The sequence below is a fragment of the Hypomesus nipponensis genome, chromosome 9 (genome assembly GCF_054491055.1).
Source record: "Hypomesus nipponensis isolate SF chromosome 9, ASM5449105v1, whole genome shotgun sequence".
Lineage (NCBI taxonomy): Eukaryota > Metazoa > Chordata > Actinopteri > Osmeriformes > Osmeridae > Hypomesus > Hypomesus nipponensis.
In genome coordinates, this window is record NC_140369.1 from 2,855,001 (window position 1) to 2,880,375 (window position 25,375).

Sequence of the window (25,375 nt, forward strand, 5' to 3'; positions counted from 1 at the left end):
GCACCTCTCTCTATCTCTCCTCCTATCCACCCTTCTCTTCTCCATCTCTCTCCATCTCTGTCCTCTCTCCATCTGGAGCTATGGCAGGTCGGCATGACTACAGGAGCTGTGAACTTTGACCTGAGAGGATTGAGCGTGGAGGTGGAGAGAGATGGAGAGAGATGGAGTGTGTAACCTGTGTGGGGTTGAGAGTGGAGATGTGTTCACTGATCACGGTAGTTTCCTTGTCGCTGGCAGAGTGCTCTGGGGCTACATGTGTGTTGGTCTGCAAGACAACAGAGGCAAGATGGATCCTGTTTTTGCATTGTCTTGAGTTGGAGGGGGAGAGAAATACCAGTTTTGTATTGTCCTATCTACAGAATGGTAATAGAACGACTGATGAACATCTCGTGTTCTGTATCGAGTTTGCTGTAGTCTATCTGTACTGGGGGGGGGGGGGGGGGTATAGAGGAAGTGGAGAGGGGAGGTGGAGGTGTTGGGGTAGGTGAAGGGGGAGGGCATGTTTATATATATCTAGGCTGTGTTTCCATTTAGGGCGAGCCATGACGTCCAAAAAGTCACTCTCGTTCCTCATTCTTCTGTGTGTGTGCACGCACATGTGTCCAGGCTGGTGTGTGTGTGTCTCCAGGCTGGTAGGTGTGTGTCTCCAGGCTGGTGTGTGTGTGTGTCCAGGCTGGTAGGTGTGTGTGTCCAGGCTGGTGTGTGTGTCCAGGCTGGTGTGTGTGTGTCTCCAGGCTGGTGGGTGTGTGTCTCCAGGCTGGTAGGTGTGTGTGTCCAGGCTGGTAGGTGTGTGTGTCCAGGCTGGTGTGTGTGTCCAGGCTGGTGTGTGTGTGTGTCCAGGCTGGTGTGTGTGTGTCTCCAGGCTGGTGGGTGTGTGTGTCCAGGCTGGTGGGTGTGTGTGTCCAGGCTGGTGTGTGTCCAGGCTGGTGTGTGTGTGTCCAGGCTGGTGGGTGTGTGTGTCCAGGCTGGTGTGTGTGTGTGTCCAGGCTGGTAGGTGTGTGTCCAGGCTGGTAGGTGTGTGTGTCCAGGCTGGTGTGTGTGTGTGTCCAGGCTGGTGGGTGTGTGTGTCCAGGCTGGTGTGTGTGTGTGTCCAGGCTGGTGTGGGTGTGTGTCCAGGCTGGTGTGTGTGTGTCCAGGCTGGTGTGTGTGTGTGTCCAGGCTGGTGTGTGTGTGTGTCCAGGCTGGTGGGTGTGTGTGTCCAGGCTGGTGTGTGTGTGTCTCCAGGCTGGTGGGTGTGTGTGTCCAGGCTGGTGTGTGTGTGTGTCCAGGCTGGTGTGTGTGTGTGTCCAGGCTGGTGGGTGTGTGTGTCCAGGCTGGTGGGTGTGTGTGTCCAGGCTGGTAGGTGTGTGTCCAGGCTGGTGGGTGTGTGTCCAGGCTGGTAGGTGTGTGTGTCCAGGCTGGTGTGTGTGTGTGTCCAGGCTGGTGGGTGTGTGTGTCCAGGCTGGTGTGTGTGTGTGTCCAGGCTGGTGTGGGTGTGTCCAGGCTGGTGTGTGTGTGTGTCCAGGCTGGTGGGTGTGTGTGTCCAGGCTGGTGTGTGTGTGTCTCCAGGCTGGTGGGTGTGTGTGTCCAGGCTGGTGTGTGTGTGTGTCCAGGCTGGTGTGTGTGTGTGTCCAGGCTGGTGGGTGTGTGTGTCCAGGCTGGTGTGTGTGTGTGTCCAGGCTGGTGTGTGTGTGTGTCCAGGCTGGTGGGTGTGTGTGTCCAGGCTGGTGTGTGTGTGTGTCCAGGCTGGTGTGTGTGTGTGTCCAGGCTGGTGGGTGTGTGTGTCCAGGCTGGTGTGTGTGTGTGTCCAGGCTGGTGTGTGTGTGTGTCCAGGCTGGTGGGTGTGTGTGTGACGGTACAGTAGCAGAGGTGAGAGTGGGGAAGGAATGTAAGCTGCTGACCTGTTAGTTCTCATCTGGCTTCAGTGTCAGACTGCTGTTTTTCCTCTGCTGTTTTCGAATGAGTTGTCATACACACACACACGCACACGCACGCGCACAGAAACACTTTGAGTGAATGAGGAGAAGAGAGAAGAGATGTTGTGTGCATGGCAACATGTGTGGGTGTGATTGTGCGTGTGTGTGTGTGTGTGTATGTCTGCATTGGTGTGCAGGTGTGAGTGTGTGCATGTGTTAGTCTTAAATTGGAAACAAGGAAAGATCTTAAGTTGATCAACGACATTCTGGTTCTCTCAAACAACACCGTGTCACTTTCTTCACAGCATTCAGATCAGGACTCTCCACTAACCTATCATGGTTAGACCCAACCCTGGTTAGGGAGAGCTACATTTCCGTATTCTGTTTCAGTGAAAGTGTTTCTCATACCGTGTCATTTGGGGTATGAGAAAGGTGAAGGAGCAGGTGTGTGTGAGTGTGTGTGTGTAGGAGGACTGGTAAAGGTGTGTTCTCAGAGGGCGGGGCTAGGAGTGAATAAGAAGAGGAGGCGTGGCTATCGCCTATCTCACGCACACACACACACCCAGTCCTACACACACACACACCAGAGCTGTTCTAGACTGCGCGGATCGAGGACATGCACAGGATTGCACTACTCAACCACATGTTGCTGTAAGATTTAGTCTGGGTGAGAAGACACAGGGACAGGGACCACAGAGACAAGGAGACACATGCTTACTCTGGACTGGACTAAGGTTAAAGAGCAGCCATTAAACTAGCCTGGACCCGGAGAGCACACTGCAGAACTCCCCGAAACCCGTTAGGCGTCTGAATTAGTGTGTGTGTGTGTGTGTGTGAGGGGAGAGTGTGTGTGTGTGTGAGGGGAGAGTGTGTGTGTGTGTGAGGGGAGAGTGTGTGTGTGTGAGGGGAGTGTGTGTGTGTGTGTGTGTCTGAGGGGAGTGTGTGTGTGTGTGTGAGGGGAGAGTGTGTGTGTGTGTATGTGTGAGAGGGGAGTGAGTGTGTGTGTGAGGGGAGTGTGTGTGTGTGTGTCTGAGGGGAGTGTGTGTGTGTGTGTGTGTGTGTGTGTGTGAGGGGAGAGTGTGTGTGTGTGTGTGTCTGAGGGGAGTGTGTGTGTGTGTGTGTGTGTGTGTGTGTGTGTGTGTGTGTGTGTGTGTGTGTGAGGGGAGAGTGTGTGTGTGTGTGTGTGTGTGAGGGGAGTGTGTGTGTGAGGGGAGAGTGTGTGTGTGTGTGAGGGGAGTGCAGGAGCTCGAGCTCGTGGCGTCTCAGCGGGGAGAGGGGATGGGGGGGGGCGGGGGGGAGCAGAGGGCCAGCAGACTGTCCCCTCCCAGGCTTCTCAGGCTGCGGACCAGGTTCAACCTCAGCCCTCTGAGCAGACGACGCAGCAAGCAAGCACACGCTGGCACCAGCTCTGCCAGGTACGTTTGGGGACCTGGCTCTGGCAGGTTGAGTTGTGCTAGCCCAGGCTAACTCGACTGATTTGTGCTGGGGTAGACTAGCTATTCACAGCTGTTCTGGACCAGGCTAAATGGTGTGTGCATGCGGGCGTGTGTGTTTGTGTTAGCATGTGTGTGTGCCTGGATCTTCTGGTCCTGGATCAAAGGGGTCTCCTGAGGTCCAGGTGTGTTTCCCGGGGTTACCTGGATCCACCCTGATCGCCTGAGCCACCTGTCGACAGCACCGCCGTCGCCCTGCTTTGTTCTGTAGCTCTCTGACCCGGCACAGGTACACAGACCAGGTACTTGACAGATTGGGACATTTTCAAGGGACGTTTGATTTGTCTCCCGGCGCGTTCCTCAGGGACAGATTCATTAGAGGGGTGAGGCGAACAGGCAGAGGAGGTGTGGGAGAATCCAGCAGGTTAAAGTGTGTGTGTGAGTACGTGTGTGAGTGTGTATGTGTGTTGGTGGGCTGCCGAACCAGTTGAGCATGTCCCAGGGCAGGAAGCAGTATCGATGGTGAGGCTTAGTGACCTGGAACATGAAGGAGCTAATATGGTAAAGCATGAGGGAGACACACACACATGCCTACACACACATCTACACACTCTCACACACACACACACACACACACACAGGTAAGCATGCATTCACACACACACTCAGGCACGCACAGTCAGATGTAGTGATTGGGGAACTGAGGTATGTCAGACATGTGTTTGCCTAGCAGGTGTTCTGGAACGACAGGATGTGCTCATGATGGGGTGTGATGACAATGCAGCAAAAAATGAGTGGATGCCATTGGTATTTTGGCAGTCAAGAAACCGTCTTATTTGCCAGGCTTTGTGCAAAGCGACCTCCTCTCAGCAACCAGGCACAATGCCACCACGATAACATCTCAGCTCCAGTGCCACAATAACTTCTTAAGCACTTCATAGTGTGCAGCGCAGCTAAAACTTCCTGTCTGAGTAGAATGTGATCTTTGTTGTTTGGGACTATAATACAATGCGCTAGTGAAGGAATATGATTGTTAAGGAAGGGGATTGTGTCACAGTGACATCTAGTGGTGAGGATGGAGAAATGCCTTTAGGACACCTTTTGTTTTAGAACAATGGACAGACCCACGTGCTCTCGCTCTCTCTCTCTCTCTCTCTCTCTCTCTCTCTCTCTCTCTCTCTCTCTCTCTGTCTCTCTCTCTTCCTTTCTCTCTCTCCCTCTCTCACTCTCTCTCTATACCTCTCTCTCTACCTCTCTACTTCTTTCCCTCCCTCTCCCTCTAGCTCTCTCTCTCTCTTGCTATTGATCTCTCTCTCTTCCTCCCTCTCCTTCAATCTTTCTCTCTCTCTCCCCCACCACTCCATCCTTCCGACTTTGTCTCTCCCTCTCTGTGAATATCACTGCACTTTTCCTCCCTCCTCACGGTGTATTCTCTCCCTGTGTGTGTGTGTGTGAGAGCAGAAGCCCCAGTTCCTCCGAGATGAGTGTGGGGTCCTGGCTGGGCTCTCAGGACCAGGCAGCAGAGCAGTGTGGGGGGCAGCCTGACCAGGTGTGTGTGGACTCCTTCTGGAGCGAGGTGGAGAACATCCGCCAGCTCAGCTGCAGCGAACCGGCCAGCGCCCGGAGAGACTCCCGCCACTCTGAAGGTACGGCCACAGGAAGTAGCTGCGAGTTGCACAGGAAGTAGCTGCGAGTTGCACAGGAAGTAGCTGCGAGTTGCACAGGAAGTAGCTGCAAGTTCCACTGGAAGTAGCAGGGTAAGCCTACAGGAACTAGTGGGGTAGGTTTACAGGAAGTAGTGGGGTAGGTCTACAGGAAGTAGTGGGGTAGGTCTACAGGAAGTAGTGGGGTAGGTCTACAGGAAGTAGTGGGGTAGGTCTACAGTAGCAGACACTCAGGATAGAGGAGGAACAGAAAGAGAAAGTTAAGGAATCAGATTGTTTCATAATAATGTGTAACTCTTGACTGTTTATGTGTGTGTGTGTTTGTGTGCGTGTGTGTGTGTGTTTGTGTGTGTGTGTGTGTGCGTGTGTTTGTGTGTGCGTGTGTGTTTCCAGAGGGAGACCAGGAGGAGCAGTGGCTGCAGGATGCAGGTCTGTCCACCCTGATCAGCGAGGGCCAACAGGAAGCTGGCAGACAGGAAGTAGGACCGGAAGCTCACAGCAGCATCCTGTTGTCCACCCTGACCAGGACCCAGGCAGCCACCGTGCAGCGCAGGCTGGACTCCTACACGCTGTCCCTCCGCAAGAGGAACAAGCCCCCTCCCAGGGACGTCAGAGAAGTGTTTGACTCCCCGATCACCCAGGTAACGACCCCGCGAATTGAGACAGAACACCACAACTCTCCCTCTGTCTTTTCTGTCTTTCTCTTGCCTTCTCCACCCCCTTTAAACCTAGTCTCTGTACCTCGCTCCGCTCTTCTATCCTTCCTGCCTTCTTCCCTTCCTTTCGTCCCTCCCTCCCTGCCTCCCTGCCTCCCTACCTCCCTGCCTCCCTGCCTCCCTGCCTCCCTGCCTCCTTGCCTCCCTGCCTCCCTGCCTCCCTGCCTGCCTCCCTGCCTGCCTCCCTCCCTCCCTCCCTCCCTGCCTCCCTGCCTGCCCTGCAGAGGCCAGCTCTGACCTGTCACAGTGAAGGTACAGCCCAGCTAAAGGTCATGCTTTGTGCTCTGAGCTTGTCCGCTCTGCTGTGACATCCCTGATGCCATGTCTCTGATTCTATCACCTCCCTCAGGAGCCAGGCTCCTTTCTTCTTGCCCTCCTCCCTACTCTTCCCCTCCCTCCTCCCTACTCTTCCCCTCCCTCCCCTCCCCTCCCTTCTCCTCTCCTCCCTCTCCTCCCTCCCCTCCCCCTTCTCTCCCTCCCTCCCTCCCCTCCCTCCTCCTCCCCTCCCTCCTCCTCTCCTCCCTCCCTTCCCTTCCCTTCCCTCCCCTCCCTCCTCCTCTCCTCCCTCCCCTCCCTCCTCCTCTCCTCCCTCCCCTCGCTCCTCCTCTCCTCCCTCCTCCTCAGCCCCTCCCCGCCCTCTCCCTCCCCTCCCTCCCCTCCCTCCCCTCCCTCCTCCTCTCCTCCCTCTCTCCCCTCCCTCCTCCTCTCCTCTCCTCCCTCCCCTCCCTCCTCTCCTCTTTCCCTCCTCCTGTCCTCCCTCCCCTCCCTCCTCCTCTCCTCCCTCCCTACCTCCCGTCACTCCTCTCCTCCCTCCTCCTCCTCTCCCCTCCCTTCGCTCCTCCTTTCTCCTTTCATGGCGGCGTTTCAGTTGTGTGGTTGTGTGTTCACAGACCTCTCTGCCAGAGCGGCAGGACTCTATCCAGGACAGCATGGACGCTCTCACCAAAACATCTCTAACAGGTATAACCTGTCTGTCTGCCTGTCTGTCTCTCTGTGTGTCTGTCTGTATTCTCGGGTACTGCAAGGATAGCAGTCTAGTATGTAGATGCAACCAGTGATCTGCAGAGGAGACAACCATGTCAGCCTGGAGATCTAGAGGAGATCTGTGGTCAGATCGAGATCCCAGATCAGAGATGACAGGACCTGATCTGGGGTCAGATCTAATTGGTTAGCTCCCGACCCTTATCAGCTTATCCCTGCTAACCGATTGGATGTAATGGCCTTGGGGGGGGGGGGGGGGCATGCTACCCTGGGCGGGTCAGAGCTACACAGCTTCTCTTACAGATGAAATAGATCAATAAATATATTAAAGATAGAAATGGAGACTCACACAGAGACTCACAGATGAGCTAGATCACCGGTATTAACCAGCAGTGTGCGTGTGCGTGTGTCTGTTTGTGTCTGTTTGTGTGTGTGTGTCTGGGATCCCAGAGAAGCAGAGTGGATGTGTGACGCCCAGAGAGGAGATCTTCATCACTGACGTGGCCTACTGTGAACAGGCCGTCCTCTTCCTCAAACAAGCCAAACTGCCCCAGAACACCATCACAGCGCGGAGAGAGGATGGAACCCTGCCAGTGAGTCCCTCTCCTCTCTCCCCTCTCCCTCTCCGTCTCCCTTTCCTCTCTCTCTCCTCTCTCTCCTCTCTCTCCTCTCTCTCCCCTCTCCCTCTCCGTCTCCATCTCCTCTCCCTCTCCTCTCTTCTCCCTCCCTCCCCTCTCCTCTCCTCTCCTCTCCTCTACTCTACTCTACTCTACTCTCCATCCCCTCTCTCTCCCTCTCCTTCTCCCTCCCTCCCCTCTCCTCTCTCCTAACTCCTCCTCTCCTAACTCCTCCAATCCTCTGTCCTCTCCATCTTCCTCCCCAGAGAGTGACCAGTCCCCACAGTCGTCTGGGCGTGACACGGGTCCAGGATCTGTCCATCCCGGACATGAAGAAGGTTCGTCAGCTGGCTCTGATAGATATGACAGCACTGTGTGACCTGCTGGGGCTGGACACCAAGAGACACAAGACCAGCAAGAGGAAGATACCAGGTCTGACTATGCTATGCTATGCTATGCTATGCTATGCTACACAACACTATGATGCTAATCTGTGCCCTGTATGTGGGATAGCTAATGGTGCTATGCTATGCTAAAGCATGTCCTGTGTGTGCTGTGACAGAGAGCCCTCTCTTCGGGGTTCCCCTCGCCTCCCTGCTGGAGCACGACCAGAAGATCAAACCCACAACCACCATCCCCCTGATCCTGCAGGCAGTAAGGACCCACACACACACACTAATGCGCACTCAGACACACACACACATATGTATACATATACACATGTACACATGTACACACACAAACAAATGTCATTGTGTGAAAGTGCATAGAGAAACATACTGTTCTAAACAGTACACATTGTCATGTGTGCTGTATTATCTGAGGAATCTTGCACCACGCCCAGAATTACACCTGCAGTGACCCAGTACAACCACTAGGGGCAGGAGCGCTCCATCTGGCATCGCTCAAAATATATTCTCTTTACAATTCTTCCTCCCTCTCTCTCCCTCCCTCCCTCTCTCCCTCCTTCCCTCCTTCCCTCTCTCCCTCCCTCCTTCCTTCCCTCCCTCCTTCTCTCCTTCCCTCCTTCCCTCCTTCCCTCCTTCCCTCCTTCCCTCCTTCCCTCCCTCCCTCTTTGCAGCTGCTCTCCTTCCTGGAGAAGAGAGGCGTGGACTCAGAGGGCATCCTGAGAGTCCCTGGGTCTCAGTCCAGAATTAAGGTACCTTCCTCTCCCACACGGTTATAACCCAACACCCACCTTTCTCCTCCTCAAGACCACACCCTTCCCGAAGCACTAACACACACACAAGACATTCTCAGCAGTCTGACTGACTGTTGCTGCCCGCCTGGTTTAACCACCTGTCCTCGCCTGTTCCCCAGCTGCTCCAGCAGAGCCTGGAGAGGAGCTTCTACTGTCGCCAGGTGAGCTGGGAGGAGGTGAGTCCTAACGACGCCGCCGCGCTCCTCAAGAAGTTCATCCGGGAGCTCCCCTCCCCCCTGCTGACCGCCGAACACCTCAACACCTTCAGCGCTGTGAAGGGTGAGCCGCTGTGTGTGTGTGTGTGTGTGTCTTTAGTTGTGTGTCCCATGAAATTCCACTCATTTAGCAGACATGACGTGTAGTTCAGAGGGGGATTTGAACCTGTGACCTTCATCTGCAGTCCAGCTCTCTCTCTCCCACTGAGCTCTGCCCATGCTGGGAGACGCGAGGAGTGATGGATGACTGTGTGACTGTGCTGGTCAGACATTAACCAGACAGCACGCCAGCCTGTCACCCAACCATTCATCTCAGGAGATCGCATCATTTTCAGCCATAAGCAACGGAAATGAGTGTGTGTGTGTGTGTGCATGCCTGTGTACACACACACGTGTGTGTGGGTGTATGCATGATCGCCCATTATATGTGTTCACCTTAAGTGTATGTTTGTTTTGTTCCCCCAGACATCCCTGACCTGAAGCAGAAGCTGCACATGCTGAACCTGCTAATCCTGCTACTGCCTGAGCCCAACAGGAACACCCTGAAGGTACCACACACTGCAGCCAACTGTGTGTGTCTGTGTGTGTGTGTCTTTGTCTGTGTGTGTGTGTGTGTGTCTGTGTGTGTGTGTGGGGGGGGGGTGGTGGTGTGCGAGGTAGTTATATAATCGACTCATGCTACCTACTTCTGGAAACAGAAACCTCCATGTTGGTTGAACACGTTACGTCAAGTTAGACTAAATTAATGTAGTCAGTTGGTTTCATCACTTGCTGGATTTGAACTTGTCTTTGAAATTGTACTATGTGTCTCCAGGGGAACGGTCGTTTGTCTGTACCATCATTTAGAGGTTGACGCAAAGGTGTGTTCTATTCCGATTCCACCCCCCTTTCTCCCCCCCCTCTTCCTCCTCCCCCTCCCTCCTCCTCTCCTCCCCTCCCTCCTTCCCTCCTCCTCCTCTCTTCTCCCCTCCCTCCCTCCCTCCCTCCACCCCTTCCCTCCTTACCCCCTCCCTCCTTCCCCCCAGGCTCTGCTGGAGTTCCTCAGCAAGGTCGTCTCCAGGGAGAAGAGGAACAGGATGAACCTCTGGGCGGTGGCCACCATCATGGCCCCCAACTTCTTCCTCCACAAGGCGGTGCCCAGTCGGCTGACGGAGGGGGCGGAGAAGGGCCAGGCGGAGAGGGCAGCCGACATCATGAGGCTCCTGATCCGCTACCAGGACCTGCTCTGGACGGTCAGCACCTAGGACGTCAACTGGGCTGCTGGAGCCAGACTAGAGGAGTGGAGCACCGAGTAATAGATCCAGACCAGAGGAGTGGAGCACAGATAGATCCAGACCAGAGGAGTGGAGCACAGATAGATCCAGACCAGAGGAGTGGAGCACAGATAGATCCAGACCAGAGGAGTGGAGCACAGATAGATCCAGACCAGAGGAGTGGAGCACAGATAGATCCAGACCAGAGGAGTGGAGCACAGATAGATCTAGACCAGAGGAGTGGAGCACAGATAGATCCAGACCAGAGGAGTGGAGCACAGATAGATCCAGACCAGAGGAGTGGAGCACAGATAGATCTAGACCAGAGTAGTGAAATAACTACTAGACCATACGTAGTACTGGAGTACTATGGGTATATGTGAAGCCCTCTGTGACATTGCTTGTAAAAAGGGCTATACAAATACATTTGATTTGAGTGATACGGTTATATATATAGCATATATATGTAGACTATATAGAGTGCGGTCGTGCTTTCCAGATTATGTGGTTATTCTCTCCTCTTACTTATATAAGATTAGACGACATTAGACGGTGAATGTAAATACCCCCTGCTAAGTAGTAACCATGGTGACCAGCGCTGAGGTGAGGGTGACGGTGTGCGGCCGTGTGTCTGCAGATCCCCAACTTCCTGCTGACCCAGGTGAGGAGGCTGAACGACAGCAGCCGCAGGTACCAGTTCTATGACCGGCGCATCAAGAACCTGCTGAAGAAAATCAGTACCGACAGCCGGGACAAACCTGACAAGAACTCCTCTGAGGTGAGAGGTTGTGTGTGGAGGGGTGAGAGGGTGTGTGTGTGGAGGGGTGAGAGGGGGTGTGTGTGTGGAGGGGTGAGTGTGTGTGGAGGGGTGAGAGGGTGTGTGTGTGTGGAGGGGTGAGTGTGTGTGGAGGGGTGAGAGGGTGTGTGTGTGTGGAGGGGTGAGTGTGTGTGGAGGGGTGAGAGGGGGTGTGTGTGTGGAGGGGTGAGTGTGTGTGGAGGGGTGAGAGGGTGTGTGTGGAGGGGTGAGAGGGTGTGTGTGTGTGTGTGTGTGGAGGGGTGAGAGTGTGTGTGTGTGTGTGTGTGTGTGTGGAGGGGTGAGAGTGTGTGTGTGTGTGTGGAGGGGTGAGTGTGTGTGTGTGTGTGGAGGGGTGAGTGTGTGAGTGTGTGTGTTTGGAGGGGTGAGTGCATGTGTGTGTGGAGGGGTGAGTGTGTGTGTGTGTGAGACCCTCGCCGGTGGGTGAGTGTAATGAAAAAGGTGATTTTGTTTGGACCTACTGACCTCTCCTCCTCCCCCTCTCCTCTTCCCCCCCTCTTCCCCCCCCTCCTCCCCCCCTCCTCCCCCCCTCCTCACCCCCCCTCCTCCCCTCTCCTCCTCCGCCCCCCCCCCTCCCCCCCCTCCTCCCCCCCCCTCCTCCCCCTCTCCTCCTCCCCCCTTCTCCCCCTCTCCTCCTCCCCCCTCCTCCCCCTCCTCCCCCTCCCCCCCCCCTCCTCCCCCTCTCCTCCCCCCCCCCCCCCCCTCCTCCCCCCTCCTCCCCCCCTCCCCCCCCCTCTCCTCCCCTCATCCTCCTCCCCCTCTCCTCCTCCCCCCTCTCCCCCTCTCCTCCTCCCCCCTCTCCCCCCTCCTCCCCCCTCCTCCCCCTCCTCCCCCTCCCCCCCCCAGCCGTGTCAGACGGTGAGGGTCCAGGTGGGGGATCTTCCGAGGAGCAGCATGCAGGTCAGGGTCACTGTGAGCTGCTTAGCTTCTGACCTGCTGGCCCAGTTCCACCAGCAGTTCCTCTCCAGCGCTGACAACAGCAAGGGGCTGCTGAGGAGGTACCTGTCACACACACACACACACACATACTGTACACATACACACACTGTACACACACACTTTACATACACACTGTACACATATACTGTACACACACGGACCGACACATATAATCAACAGCATCAAATTGAAATCCAAACCACCTCATCTTATTTCAGGCGATTGATTAACATGTCTTGTTTGTGTCCTACCACAGAAATGGATCTGTGTTCTATCCAGACTGTGCCATCTACGAAGTGGGAGGAAACATAGGTAGGTGCAGCTCCCAGACCAGACTAGACGATCTCTGAGCTCCTAGACATGGGAGTGATTCTGACATTTGCGTGTCTTTCTGTTGATTGGACTGATGAGGCTGGCGAGGTCTTACGCAACCAGCCACGTAGCCAGGGCCCTCGCACTGCATCTGCACTTAATCAGAGCAGACAAATCAGTCTCTCAACCACACGCATACACACACACGCACCGACAGACACATATACACACACACGCACCGACAGACACACATACATACACACGCACCGACAGACACGCATACATACACACATACACGACATACACACATACAAATGCAATAGCTCGACCTACTCTCTCCCTCTCTCTCTTCTCTCTCTCTCTCTCTCTCTCTCTCTCTCTCTCTCTCTCTCTCTCTCTCTCTCTCTCTCTCTCTCTCTCTCCCTGTTGTCTCTCTTTGTCTCTCTCCCTCCCCCCCCCTCTCTCTCTCTCTCCCTCTCTCTCTCACACACACACTCGTAGTCACGTAACTCACAGCCTCGTTTGTGTGTGTGTGTGTGTGTGTGTGCTGTAGGTGAGCACTGTCTGGACCCGGACACCCATCTCTTGGACCTGTTCAACAACAACCCGGGAGGAGAGTGGGTGATCAAGCTGAAGCCTGGATCCAGCCGGGGGCTGTAGAGCTGGCCAGCCCAGGGACGAGGCCTGCCAGTCCAGGGGAGAGGAGAGGGGACCAGAGGGGAGAGGGGAAGAAGAGAGAAGAAGAGATACAGAGGAATGCAGTGGAGAAGTGGATGGAGAAAGAGGAGACAAGTTGGGGATGAGAAGAGCGATGTGAGACACTGCTGACATCACCTCCTCTCTTCCCTCCCCCCACTCTCCCTGGCCTCTGTGGGGGTCTGCTGCCGCATTGGTCACGTGACTCCCCCTGCCGGTCAATAGGAGGGGAGGCATGTAAAGCCTTCTGGCCAATCAGCCAGGCTTGACTTGCGGGTGCTCAGCTGCAACGAGAACAGCTGGAGATGGAGAGCACCTCTGGCTGCAACCACCACTATCCATCTATCTCTCCTCTCTCTCTCCCTCCCTCTGTTCCTCTATCCATCTCTCCCTCTGTTTTTTTTCTCTCCATTCCCATCTGTTCAGACATTAAGATCACAAAGGAATGGCAGTGTGTTGGCATGTTTGTGTGTGTGCTCGCGTGTGTATGTGTGGTTCCCCTCTGCCTCACATCTCTGAATCTTTATCAGAGGGACCAGATGAACTAAGCTGGGCTCCCCAGCGACCCCCTGCCCTGCCCTGGGCTCCCTGACAGGCTAGCAGCCCCTGAAGCTCAGGAGGACTGGAGGTCAGAGGCCTTGGGGACCGAATGAACTGGGGATGTGGAGGTCTAGGGGTCTGGAAGGACTCTACTTCTCTCTCTCTCTCTCTCTCTCTCTCTCTCTCTCTCTCTCTCTCTCTCTCTGTCTCTCTCTCTCACTCTCTCTCTTTATGTCTCTCTCTCCTCTCTCCTCTCTCCTCTCTCTCTCTCTCTCTCTCTCTCTCTCTCTCTCTCTCTGGCGGCTGAAAAGACGGAATGAAGCTGGACTTCCACACTTCTGTTTTTAAAAGCATTTTTCAATGCGATTTCTTTTTGTTGTCGTTTGTATTGAGTATTACAAGTATTGATGCTGTCAATGGATGTGGTATTTATGATGTCAGTGATTATAATGATGATGATGATGATGATGAAGATGTCTGTAAAACATGAATGTTCTTAGGCTGATTCTAGAATTACAGAATGTAGTAACGTGAACCGACGGATGTGCTCTCATCCATAGCTTTTTCTTCCGAAAATTTTCCTTCTCTCTTTTCTCTATTGAGTGTATTACCTTGTTTCATTTCATCCATCATTCATCAACTCTCTGCATACCTTCTTTTTGTATTTTCTCTCTGTAACCATGACATCAAATGAAAACATCCAACCAGGTTTCTGGATCTTCGTCGTCCTGTTGTTGCTGTGTTACCGAGCGCTTGTTGCTGTGTTACCGAGCGCTAGTTGTCGTGTTACCGAGCGCTAGTTGTCGTGTTACAGAGCGCTAGTTGTCGTGTTACAGAGCGCTAGTTGCCGTTTCAAAAGGGTGAAAAAATATTTTTTTAAAGGGTTTTGTGAGAAGGTTTAGAAAAAGGTTTTGAAAATCACATTTCGAAAAAAAGTTTTGAAAGGTTGCAAAAATATATTTTCTTTGAGTATATGACAGAGCCCACACTTCTTTACTTTAACTTGAGTGGAAAAAGTGTACACAGTACTTCAATTTTTACCCGATTATTTTTAAACATGAGTATCCGTACTTATACTTGAGTGAAGGATGTGTGTACTTTTGCCATCTCTGTACTTGCCAGTACTCCTGTGTCCTGGGAGCAGCTAGCTATGTGCTACTAGCTGGGCTAATTTATGGCTCGATGCTAGCTGGGCTAATCTCCTGCTAGCTACTAGCTGGGCTAATCTCCTGCTAGCTGCTAGCTGGGCTAATCTCCTGCTATCTGGTCTCTATCGCTAGCTGGATTCCTTAGTGCTAGCTTCCTGAAAACAGGCCGGTAACGCCCTGGCCGCCCCCGTAGGTGCCATTTCGGTAGCTTGACACGGAGCCTGGATAATGATGCTGCATCCATCATGGCCTCCCTCTCCCCCTCTCTCTCCTTCCCTCTCCCTCTCCCCCTCTCTCTCCTTCCCTCTCCCCCTCTCTCCCTGTCCCCATCTCTCTCCTTCCCTCTCCCCCTCTCTCTCCTTCCCTCTCCCTCTCCCCCTCTCTCTCCTTCCCTCTCCCCCTCTCTCCCTGTCCCCATCTCTCTCCTTCCCTCTCCCTCTCCCCCTCTCTCTCCTTCCCTCTCCCCCTCTCTCCCTGTCCCCCTCTCTCTCCTTCCCTCTGCCCCTCTCTCCCTCTCTCCCTCTCTCTCCTTCTTGCTTCCTCTGTCCCTCTCTCTCCCTCTCTCCCTCTCTCCCTCTCTGTCTCTCCCTCTCTCCCTCTCTTTCTCTCCCTCTGACTGAGGATAGAGGACTGAGAGACCATAATGCCTGCGCTGGAGGAGGAAGAACAGGAGGTAAAGGGTGAGGAGGAAGAAGAGGAGGAGTAAGAGGAGGAGGTAAAAGGTGAGGAGGAGGAAGAGGAGGAAGGTGATAAATGAGGGATACAAACTGCTGCTCTGTGATGTGGGGGTGGGTTTGGAGGGGGCTTTTGTTTGAGTGTGTGTGTGTTGGGGCTGGGGTGTGTGTGTGTGTGTGTGTTGGGGCTGGGGTGTGTGTGTGTGTGTGTGTGTTGGGGCTGGGGTGTGTGTGTGTGTGTGTGTTGGGGCTGGGGTGTGAGTGGGGTCTTGAGCTTCATTACCCAGGCCTGACTCAGCTGTCACACAGTTCCAGACACAGCTCAGTGGCCAGGGACAAAGACCAGGCCGACCCTGCTTACTACCCAGAACTGGGTCACCCTGGAGGGCTGCTAGCACACGTGTGGAGGGCTCCCTCCACACACACACACCTCACACACACATGTACCATACACACATACTGACCTCACACACACACTCCCCCCACACACACTTGTACCATACACACATACTGACCTCACACACACGCACACCCGGGGGCGATAATATGTTGATGATGGTTGAGTGTTCATGGTCATGCTGTCATGGTATTCCTTATGATGATCATGTATTCCCAGAGATGTGTACTGTGGCTTTGGTTTCTGTATGCACAGGGGACTTGTGTTCATGTATTCACTGCAGACACACTCACACACAAACACACAAACACACCACACTCACAGCAAAGAGGAAATCTATAACAGAATAATGGTTTTCCACCAGGTTAATCAACTGATTGATTAACCTTACACTACCTGTGTGCCCTGTGCTGCTTAATTAATCTACACATCAGGTCCTGAAAAACAATCTTAACTGGATCATCAACTGTAATTATTCAAAGATTTACAATGTCTCTCTCCCTCTGTCTCTCACTGTTATCTCTCTCTCTCTTTCCCTCTCTCTTACTGTCAATCTCTCTCCTCCACTCTCCCTTTCCCTCTCTCTCTCACTGTCATTCTGTCTCTACCTGTCTCTCACTGTCATTATCTCTCTCCCCCTCTCTTGCACTGTAATTATCACTCTCCTCTCTCTCTCCCCCTCTCTCTCTCTCTATCACACTGTCATTCTCTCCCTTCCCTCTCCCCCCTCTCTCTCCTTCACCCTCCCTCCCCCAACCCCCCCCCCCCTCCCTCCCTCCCTCCCCCTTCCTCTCTCTCTGTCACCCTCCCAGCCTGCCAGTCAGTGGGCCTGTGTCTAAATGGCAGTAATCAGAGGATGAATGGTAATCAGCATCTTTGTATGAGCAGGCTGGGGAAGAGCATCACCCCCCGGGCCTCTCAGCCAATCACACGTCCCCGCCTTCTATTCGCGGCTAATCACGGTCGTCTGTCTCCCTCTCACTCGCTGCCCTCCGCACAGGAAACGGACCTCTTCTTTGTGTTGGCTGATGCATTCTGGGATAGGCTGGCAAGGCCGTTGCCCTCCCTTCTGTCAGAACGAGCTGGTACTATCACACTCACACTGTTAGCCTCCACAATGACACATTACAGGGTTGTGGGACAGAGAGGCAGGTGACAAGGAGAGAAACAGAACCGATGATGGTATGTTCAGATATTGTTCTCTTTATGATGTTGTTGGTTGGTGAAGAGGAGGAAGTGGAGGATGCTTCTGGACGCGAGTGTTGCCGTTTCATCTCTCCCTGAGGCCTCGACTTCCTGTCTGTGTCCTCAGGACAGGAAGTGGGCACGTTTACTGAATGGAGGAGACACAGAGCTGTCGGATTTCAAAGGCAAGGGGAGGAGAGAGGAGGTAGGAGGGGGAGGAGGAGGAAGGAAAGGGAGAGAAGTGAGGAGAGAGGGAGGGAGGAGGAGGAGGTGATTCAATAGAGAATATTTTGGTGATCATGTGACTCCATCATACCTCCTCCCACCTGCTCCCTAATCCCCCTTCTCCTCCTCCTCCTCTTCCCTCTTCTCTCTCTCGCTCAGTGCCCAGCCAGGGGTTGGAATTCAAGCGTTTATCTGTAGAATCCAGCCCTGGCGTTTCCTAGCAACGTGGTACGGATCATTTGGCAGTCTGCTCTCTGGGTTGTCCTTGTCATCACGCCAACTGCCTTCATTCTGCTTCTGTGTGTGTGTGTGTGTGTGTTTTATTCTCCATGCCGGTAATGCATGCTTCTTTACCTGTTCGTCTCACGCTTGTCATACTCAGTCATGTCAATTCACACACACACACCACATCAACACACACTCACCACATCAACACACACTCACCATATCAACACACACTCACCATATCAACACACACTCACCACATCAACACACACTCACCACATCAACACACACTCACCATATCAACACACACTCACCATATCAACACACACTCACCACATCAACACACACTCACCACATCAACACACACTCACCATATCAACACACACTCACCATATCAACACACACTCACCATATCAACACACACTCACCACATCAACACACACTCACCACATCAACACACACTCACCATATCAACACACACTCACCATATCAACACACACTCACCACATCAACACACACTCACCATATCAACACACACTCACCATATCAACACACACTCACCATATCAACACACACTCACCATATCAACACACACTCACCATATCAACACACACTCACCACATCAACACACACTCACCATATCAACACACACTCACCATATCAACACACACCCACCATATCAACACACACTCAGGGAGAGCAGACAGCCACAACAGCATGTTCGTCCCTCCCCACCCAGTCTAGGTTCACCTGAGCCTGTCTTGGCTATCTCTCTCTCTCTCATTCTCTCTCTCTCTCTCTCTCCATCGCTCTCTCTATTTCTCTCTCCATCGGTCTCTCTCCATCGCTCTCTCTGTCTCTCTGTCTGTCTCTCTCCCCCCATCTCCCTCTCAGTCTCTCTGTCTCTCTGTCTGTCTCTCTCTCTCCATCTCCCTCTCTGTCTCTCTGTCTGTCTCTCTCTCTCCATCTCCCTCTCAGTCTCTCTGTCTCTCTGCCTGTCTATCTCTCTCTCTCCATCTCCCTCTCAGTCTCTCTGTCTCTCTCTCTTCATCCATCTCTCTGCCTCCTGCAGAATCAATTAGCATTTAAACAAATGAAGCGTGTAATGAAGAAAGAGCTATCTCCTGGCACACTCACTCAGACACACTCACACACACACACACACACACTGTGACACACACACACACACACACACACACACTGGTGTCTCCCCCATCTAGATCCACTGCAGGAAATACAACCGCACGCTCAAAGGAACTTCACAGATATTCAAATATCTATTTTTCCTTTTTTAAGGAAAAACATTTGATTAAAAATACGGGATATGAATACACATTCAATATGCAGGAAACCTGGATGTTGCCCAAATGACATTTCCATATAAAAAGCCCCATTAATGTAACACATAATTACAGGCTGAGATGAAAAGACTCTTTATCAACAGGAGAGCAGATATGCTAAAAGGAGCCCCTATCTTGTTTAAATGACATCAGGATGATTTAAGTAGCTGAGAGGGAATCACAGGGTTAGGGTTACAGGCGTTTCACTGGAATCTGACAGCAACCATGCTGACAGTGTTGGGGTTAGTGTGAGAAAAAACTCTGCTTTATTTGTCAGTGTGCGTGTTTGTGTGTATCTGGTGTGTGTGTTTGATTGTGTGTGTGTTTGTCTGTCTCCAGTTTATGTGTATGTATGCATTAGGTGTGTGTTTGTGTGTATCTGTGCATGTGTCTGTGTGTTTGAGTGAGTCTGTGTGTGTGTGTGTGTGTGTGTGCAGTCTCCAGTATGTGTGTCTGTGTGTTTTCCAGGAGTCTGTCATGTCGTACTAGACACTCTCTCCCGGGGGCTTTCACATGAAGAGTGTGTGTGTGTGTGTTGAGTGTGTGTGTGTGTGTTGGGTGTGTATGTGTGTGTGTGTTGGGTGTGTGTTTGTGTCAACATAATACTGACATGTCTTTGTATGGAGAAAGTCTGCGTGTGTTTGTGTGTGTGTCCAGGCGTGTGTGTGTGTGCGTGTGTGTGCGTGCGTGTGTGTGTGAAATAGAGGTCACAGCAGCAGCAAAAGCTTATCTGGAGTCACAGACACAGTCGCAATGCATCCTGGGAGCCCAGGGACGGGCGGCAGTGTGGGGGAGGGGGGCGTGGGGGAGGGGGGCGTGGGGGAGGGGGGCGTGGGGGAGGGAGGGTGACCATGGGGGATCCTCGCTGCAGAGAAGGAATGGTGGTGACAGACTGAGCCTCCCTTCTTTGAGTGGACGCACGACCACACACACACACAGGGAGGGAGGGAGGGAGGGAGGGAGGGAGGGAGGGAGGGAGGGAGGGAGGGAGGGAGGGAGGGAGGGAGGGAGGGAGGGAGGGAGGGAGGGAGGGAGGGAGGGAGGGAGGGAGGGAGGGAGGGAGGGAGGGAGGGAGGGAGGGAGGGAGGGAGGGAGGGAGGGAGGGAGGGAGGGAGGGAGGGGGAGGTCAGGCTGCAGGGACAGTAGGATTCCCTGGGTGAGGTCACTCATGATGTCATATGATGATGTGTTGACAGCTCACTCCAGTCAGCTGTTTTTGCGACTGAGACACACGCATTCACCCCAGACACACTCACAAACACACTCAAACACTCTCTCTCTCTTCCTCTCTTTCCATCTCTGTCTGCCCTCCCTCCCTCCCCCTCCCTACACACACACACCAGACTCTGCCCCAGCAGTATCTTTCTTCACTGCCAGGGGGCGCTGTTGCATCCAGTCATCTCTCTTTTTCTTCCTCCATCTCTCGCCATCCAGACAGGTTGTCCCCTGCTACAGCTTCTCTACTCCTCCTCCTCCCCCCCTTTCCTCCTCCTCCTCTTACTTCTCTGCCCTACTCTCGCACTCCCAATTATTGTGACCATGGCAACTATCTGGGAATATGGCCTGTGGACAGATTTACTATTATCAGGTCACTGCCTTCCAGCCCTCCCTCTCTCTTTCTCTTCTCTACTTTCTCTCTCTCTCTCTCTCTCTCTCTCTCTCTCTCTCTCTCTCTCTCTCTCTCTCTCTCTCTCTCTCTCTCTCTCTCTCTCTCCCTCCCTCCCTCCTCTCTCTCTCTCTCTCTCTCTATCTCTCTCTCTTCATCTTTTTCTTCCCTTCTCTCGCTCACCCTCCCTCTCACCTCCTCCCCCTCCCTCTCTCCCTCACTCACACTTTCTTTCTCTCTCCCTCTCTGTCAATCCCACTACAACACAGTCATTGCTACCACACACACACACCCCCATACCCACTACCCCCATCAAATACCCACTCAGCCACTATCGCCCATCATCCACACACACAGTATCCTCCCCACACACACACACACACATACACACACAGTAACCCCCCCACACACACACACACAGTTACCTCCCCCCCACACACACACGCACACACACACAGTGCCCCCCCTAGACACACACACACTCACACACACCATCTCTTTCCAGGTCTGCCACTGAGGCACTAAGCTAAAAAGATAACCATGGCAACCAATTTGAGGCCATTTCAGTAATAACAGGAATTAGCCGCCGCCTAAATTATCTCTCTAGAAAAGTAGAAAGCATTCAGCTTCTCTTTGTGTCGAAGCTGAGGAAGGAAAATGTTGCCACAGTTTGAGAAAAAATATATAACACATCTTTAAAAGAAGAAAAAAAAACGTAAAAATATAACCAACATTTCTGATATCCCTGCTGTGGTTTGACGTGGTCTCTATTCAGATTTCTATTTCGGTCTCTATTCTGTGCTTTATTCTGGCGGTGTGTCCGTTTCTTCAGAAGACAGTCCAAACACAGGAATCAAAAGATGCTGTAAGAGGTACACTGTAGCAGGTGTGGTGAGATATCCAGGGTTGGGTCTCTCTGCTGCCCTGCCATGCTGTTTACTCAGCCTGGCTGTCATTTACACACACCTCCCCAGACTCTGACCAGCCTGCAGCCTTCCTATCCAACAACACAAGCTGAGACGAACAGAGAGAAGGAGTGTGTGTGTAGGGGGGGGGGGGGGGGACATGGGGGTGGGGGGACATGGGGGGGAGAAAGAGAGAGAGACAGATTCAAACTGAGAAACAGAGAGACGGAGAGGGAGACAGCAAAGAGAGAAAGATAGAGGAGAGAGTGAGGGAAAGACAGATAAGAAACACAAAGAGAGAAGGAGAGAAGGGGGAGACAAAGACTGAGAGAGAGAGAGAGAGAGAGAGAGAGAGAGAGAGAGAGAGAGAGAGAGAGAGAGAGAGAGAGAGAGAGAGAGAGAGAGAGAGAGAGAGAGAGAGAGAGAGAGAGAGAGAGAGAGAGAGAGAGAGAGAGAGAGAGATAGAACACCTTCTAGACTGAAAACGCCCTCTTCACTGGCATTCTACGGATTCTACATCTGTCTATCAGATTCAGATTCAGCCTGTGCTACATCTATTTCTCATATCTTAACCATGAATCAATATTCATCAACAAATCCTCAGTTTTCTGCCCTCTGAATGATCTGGAGAGTGAGTATGCCGATGAGTGGGCCACACAATAATTGCCGGCACCTGTTTTGTTGACTGTTCAACGCTCTCTCCGTCGAGGGTCGTTCACACGAGGAGCTCCCTCCGCTTGTCAGTGGTTGTGAAGTTACACAGCGGCCAGTTTCAAAGTCAGCGTGTTACCTCACAGTAAATTAGCTTTCGAAAGTGGTGTTCAAAGTTCAGATGAAGTTCAAAGAAACAACAGGTTGTTTCGTGGAGGGACTGGTGAAGTTGGACGAGGGCACACAGACGGGAGGAGCCTGCGATCATCTGGTTATTTTGAATCAAACCCGTTTGACGATGTTCCAGCTGAACCACTGTTGAGTTCATTCAAGGGAGTTTTTTTTGTCGAGATTTCATCCTTCAATGGCAGCAGCTGTGGAAGAATTGATCGGAGAGAGACACAGAGAGAGAGATGGAGAGAGACACAGAGAGAGACAAAGAGAGAGAGAGAGAGAGAGAGAGAGAGAGAGAGAGAGAGAGAGAGAGAGAGAGAGAGAGAGAGAGAGAGAGAGAGAGAGAGAGAGAGAGAGAGAGAGAGAGAGAGAGAGAGAGAGAGAGAGAGAGAGAGAGAGAGAGAGAGAGAGAAAGACAGAAAGACAGAAAGACAGAAAGAAAGAAAGAAAGAAAGAAGTGGGGGGAGAGAAAGACAGAGACAGGAAAAGGGAGAGAGAGTCAGTGGTGGAATGAAAGAGAGAGAGAACGAGACAGGGAGTGGAAGAGGGAGATAGTTGGTGGGGGGGAGGGTTACTATTAATCTCCCCTCTTTTCATTGATGTAATGAAGTGCAGCTGTAACAGCAGATACAAGAGACCGGGATAACCCATCTAATGCTGGAGAGAGAGAGGGGAGGGAGGGCGAGAGAGGGGAGGGAGGGGAGGAGGGAGGGGAGGGAGGGCGAGAGAGGGGAGGAGGGAGGGGAGGGAGGGGGAGAGAGGGGAGGGAGGGGGAGAGAGGGGAGGGAGGGCGAGAGAGGGGAGGAGGGAGGGGAGGGAGGGGGAGAGAGGGGAGGGAGGGGGAGAGAGGGGAGGGAGGGCGAGAGAGGGGAGGAGGGAGGGGAGGGAGGGGGAGAGAGGGGAGGGAGGGGGAGAGAGGGGAGGAGGGAGGGGAGGGAGGGGGAGAGAGGGGAGGGAGGGGGAGAGAGGGGAGGGAGGGCGAGAGAGGGGAGGAGGGAGGGAGAGAGGGGAGGAGGGGGAGAGAGGGGAGGAAGGAGGGAGGGAGGGGAGGGAGGGGGAGAGAGGGGAGGGAGGGGGAGAGAGGGGAGGAAGGAGGGAGGGAGACAAAAAGAGGGGAGGAGGAGGAGAGGGGAGCTGGGAGGTTGATGTGAAAGGACTGGAGAGGCAGAAGGTTTAATAGCTTGAGAGGACATGGAGGCAGTGCTGAAGGGGTGCCTCTGACAGCGGCCTTGCATTCAGCACACAGACGGAGGAAGGAGGGAGCCGGCTGCTGTCTGCTAGTCTCTCACGTGGAAACTAAAGGGTGAGTGTTATCAATGATTATGTGGAGAGATTAAGGCACAACATAGAAGAGATCCTTCTCAAAGACTCAAAAAACATATTTTATTATTATTATTAATCATATTATTATTATTATTATTGGTCCCAGAGTAGGTTCCAGCTAGAACGTTTGAGTAATTGAATGGTTCTAACTGGAAACCTGATTTCGGTTCTTGAAGGGTTCGGATGAGGTTCTACTACCCCTCCAGGTTCTACATGGGCTCATTTCAGATTGAGGGAACCACTTTGAGACTAAGGTGGAGGAGGATGCAGATCAGGTTGAGGGAGGAGAGGAGAGAGGAGGGAGAGGTAGGTGAGAGAGATGGAGAAGAGAGGGGAGGAAGAAGAAAGGGAAGGAGAAGAAAGAGGGAGGGAGAGAAGAGAGATGAAGGGGAGAGGGAGGGAGAGGGGAGGGGGGGGGGGAAAGGGAAGGCAGGGAGGGAGAGGGGAGGGGGTGGAGGAAAGGGGAAGGCAGGGAGGGAGAGAGAAGTCAGATATGCTGTTTCATATTATTCATTGTTCATCTCCACATGTTGTTGCAGTGGCGTGATACAGATCGCTGTGCTTATTGCTCTGCCGCACCACACACACACACACACACACACACACAGAGGCTCACACACCAGCACTCTGACACACACTTCCGCAATTTGTCTTTGGGATGAATTAAGTACCTACCTACCTACTCACAAACACTCACAAACACACACACAGACTTACAAACACACACTCAAACAGTCACCTCCTCCTTGTGATGGCTGTTTCAAACGAGGCAGTAACTTGTCGAGGTCATCTCTCATCATCTTGATAGAGGGATATAAAACGCCCCTGGTGGCTTCACTTGCTGTGGCCTTTTGTGTAGATATTCCTTTTTTCCCCTGAGATTGTAGCGTTGAAGTGTTTAAGGGGTTCCCCCAGCAGGTCGCTGGATGAGTGCGTGCGTCACGTGGGCTGGGGCCTCATGGCGGCGTCCTTGGTTTGTCAACCTTAACCCTGGCCGCGCTACTTCCAGGTAGCTGAGATGTGATTACTTTAATCTGAACCTCGAAGATACAGACCTGACCATAACCACAGGAACACTGTAAGATCTATGCACTTCTGTTTTAAAATATTTTAGGGGGGGGTCTTTTCTTATTTGATTGAGACTGTGAAAAGGTGACAGAGAGGGAAACACAAGCAGATAAGGGACCTGAGCTGGATTTGAACCCAGGTCCCTGCTTTAAGGCCTTGGTGATTCATGCTCCACTCAGTGAGTCATCGGGGTACCCCAGAACCATCCACTCCTGACCCCACATCGAGGTACCCCAGAACCATCCACTCCTGACCCCACATCGAGGTACCCCAGAACCATCCACTCCTGATCCCACATCGAGGTACCCCAGAACCATCCACTCCTGACCCCACATCGGGGTACCCCAGAACCATCCACTCCTGACCCCACATCGGGGTACCCCAGAACCATCCACTCCTGACCCCACATCGGGGTACCCCAGAACCATCCACTCCTGACCCCACATCGAGGTACCCAGGAACCATCCACTCTTGATCCCATATCGGGGTACCCCAGAACCATCCACTCCTGATCCCACATCGGGGTACCCCAGAACCATCCACTCCTGACCCCACATCGGGGTACCCCAGAACCATCCACTCCTGACCCCACATCGGGGTACCCCAGAACCATCCACTCCTGATCCCACATCTTCTGCTTCCACGTGCACGGTTTGCATGTCGCTTTGGATGAAAACGTCTGCTAAACGTGTGAAATGAAATGAATAAAACCCTGTAGATCTTTCTCCTCCTCTGTCCGAGAACGATGTTGATGATCCAGAAGGCTGACAGAGACAAACAGCCTTGGTCTCTCTGCTGGTATCCTCCCCTCATCTCTCCCCAGCCCTGACTCAAACTATCTCTCCCTAACACAGCTTCACTATCTCTCCTACACAAACACACACCCATAACTCATGTCTGTCATAAACAATATACAATCAACATGGGAGTGTCTGGTTGAGGCTGTTTGTATGGATGTGTGTATGGGTTGGGTATGTGTGTACGTGTGTACGTGTGTGTGTGTATTTCTGTTGCAGAAATAGAGTTGTTGGTGTTCTCCTGATAGAGCATTAGGTTTCATCTCACTCCAAATGATATCCATGAAATCTTCCTAAAAACCAAGCCTGAGTGAAAATCCGTCCAGGTCACCGAGTGCCAGCGATGTCTCTCTGATTCCACGGGGCTGGCCGCAGCAACAC

General features: G+C 52.9%; 1 protein-coding gene across 1 annotated transcript in view; it reads left to right on the forward strand.

The window, feature by feature from the left end:
• arhgap40 (Rho GTPase activating protein 40) overlaps positions 1 to 14,231 on the forward strand; it is a 15,150-nt gene extending 919 nt beyond the window's left edge. The window contains exons 2-15 of the mRNA XM_084705276.1: positions 4,790 to 4,974; positions 5,386 to 5,633; positions 6,599 to 6,668; positions 7,140 to 7,282; positions 7,573 to 7,738; positions 7,869 to 7,960; positions 8,388 to 8,465; positions 8,627 to 8,786; positions 9,188 to 9,270; positions 9,748 to 9,954; positions 10,613 to 10,753; positions 11,636 to 11,787; positions 11,985 to 12,040; positions 12,594 to 14,231. Coding sequence (XP_084561402.1) covers positions 4,790 to 4,974; positions 5,386 to 5,633; positions 6,599 to 6,668; positions 7,140 to 7,282; positions 7,573 to 7,738; positions 7,869 to 7,960; positions 8,388 to 8,465; positions 8,627 to 8,786; positions 9,188 to 9,270; positions 9,748 to 9,954; positions 10,613 to 10,753; positions 11,636 to 11,787; positions 11,985 to 12,040; positions 12,594 to 12,700 — 1,888 coding nt within the window. The 3' untranslated portion in view covers positions 12,701 to 14,231. The remainder of the gene's footprint in view (positions 1 to 4,789; positions 4,975 to 5,385; positions 5,634 to 6,598; positions 6,669 to 7,139; positions 7,283 to 7,572; positions 7,739 to 7,868; positions 7,961 to 8,387; positions 8,466 to 8,626; positions 8,787 to 9,187; positions 9,271 to 9,747; positions 9,955 to 10,612; positions 10,754 to 11,635; positions 11,788 to 11,984; positions 12,041 to 12,593) is intronic.
• The last annotated feature ends 11,144 nt before the right edge of the window (positions 14,232 to 25,375 follow it).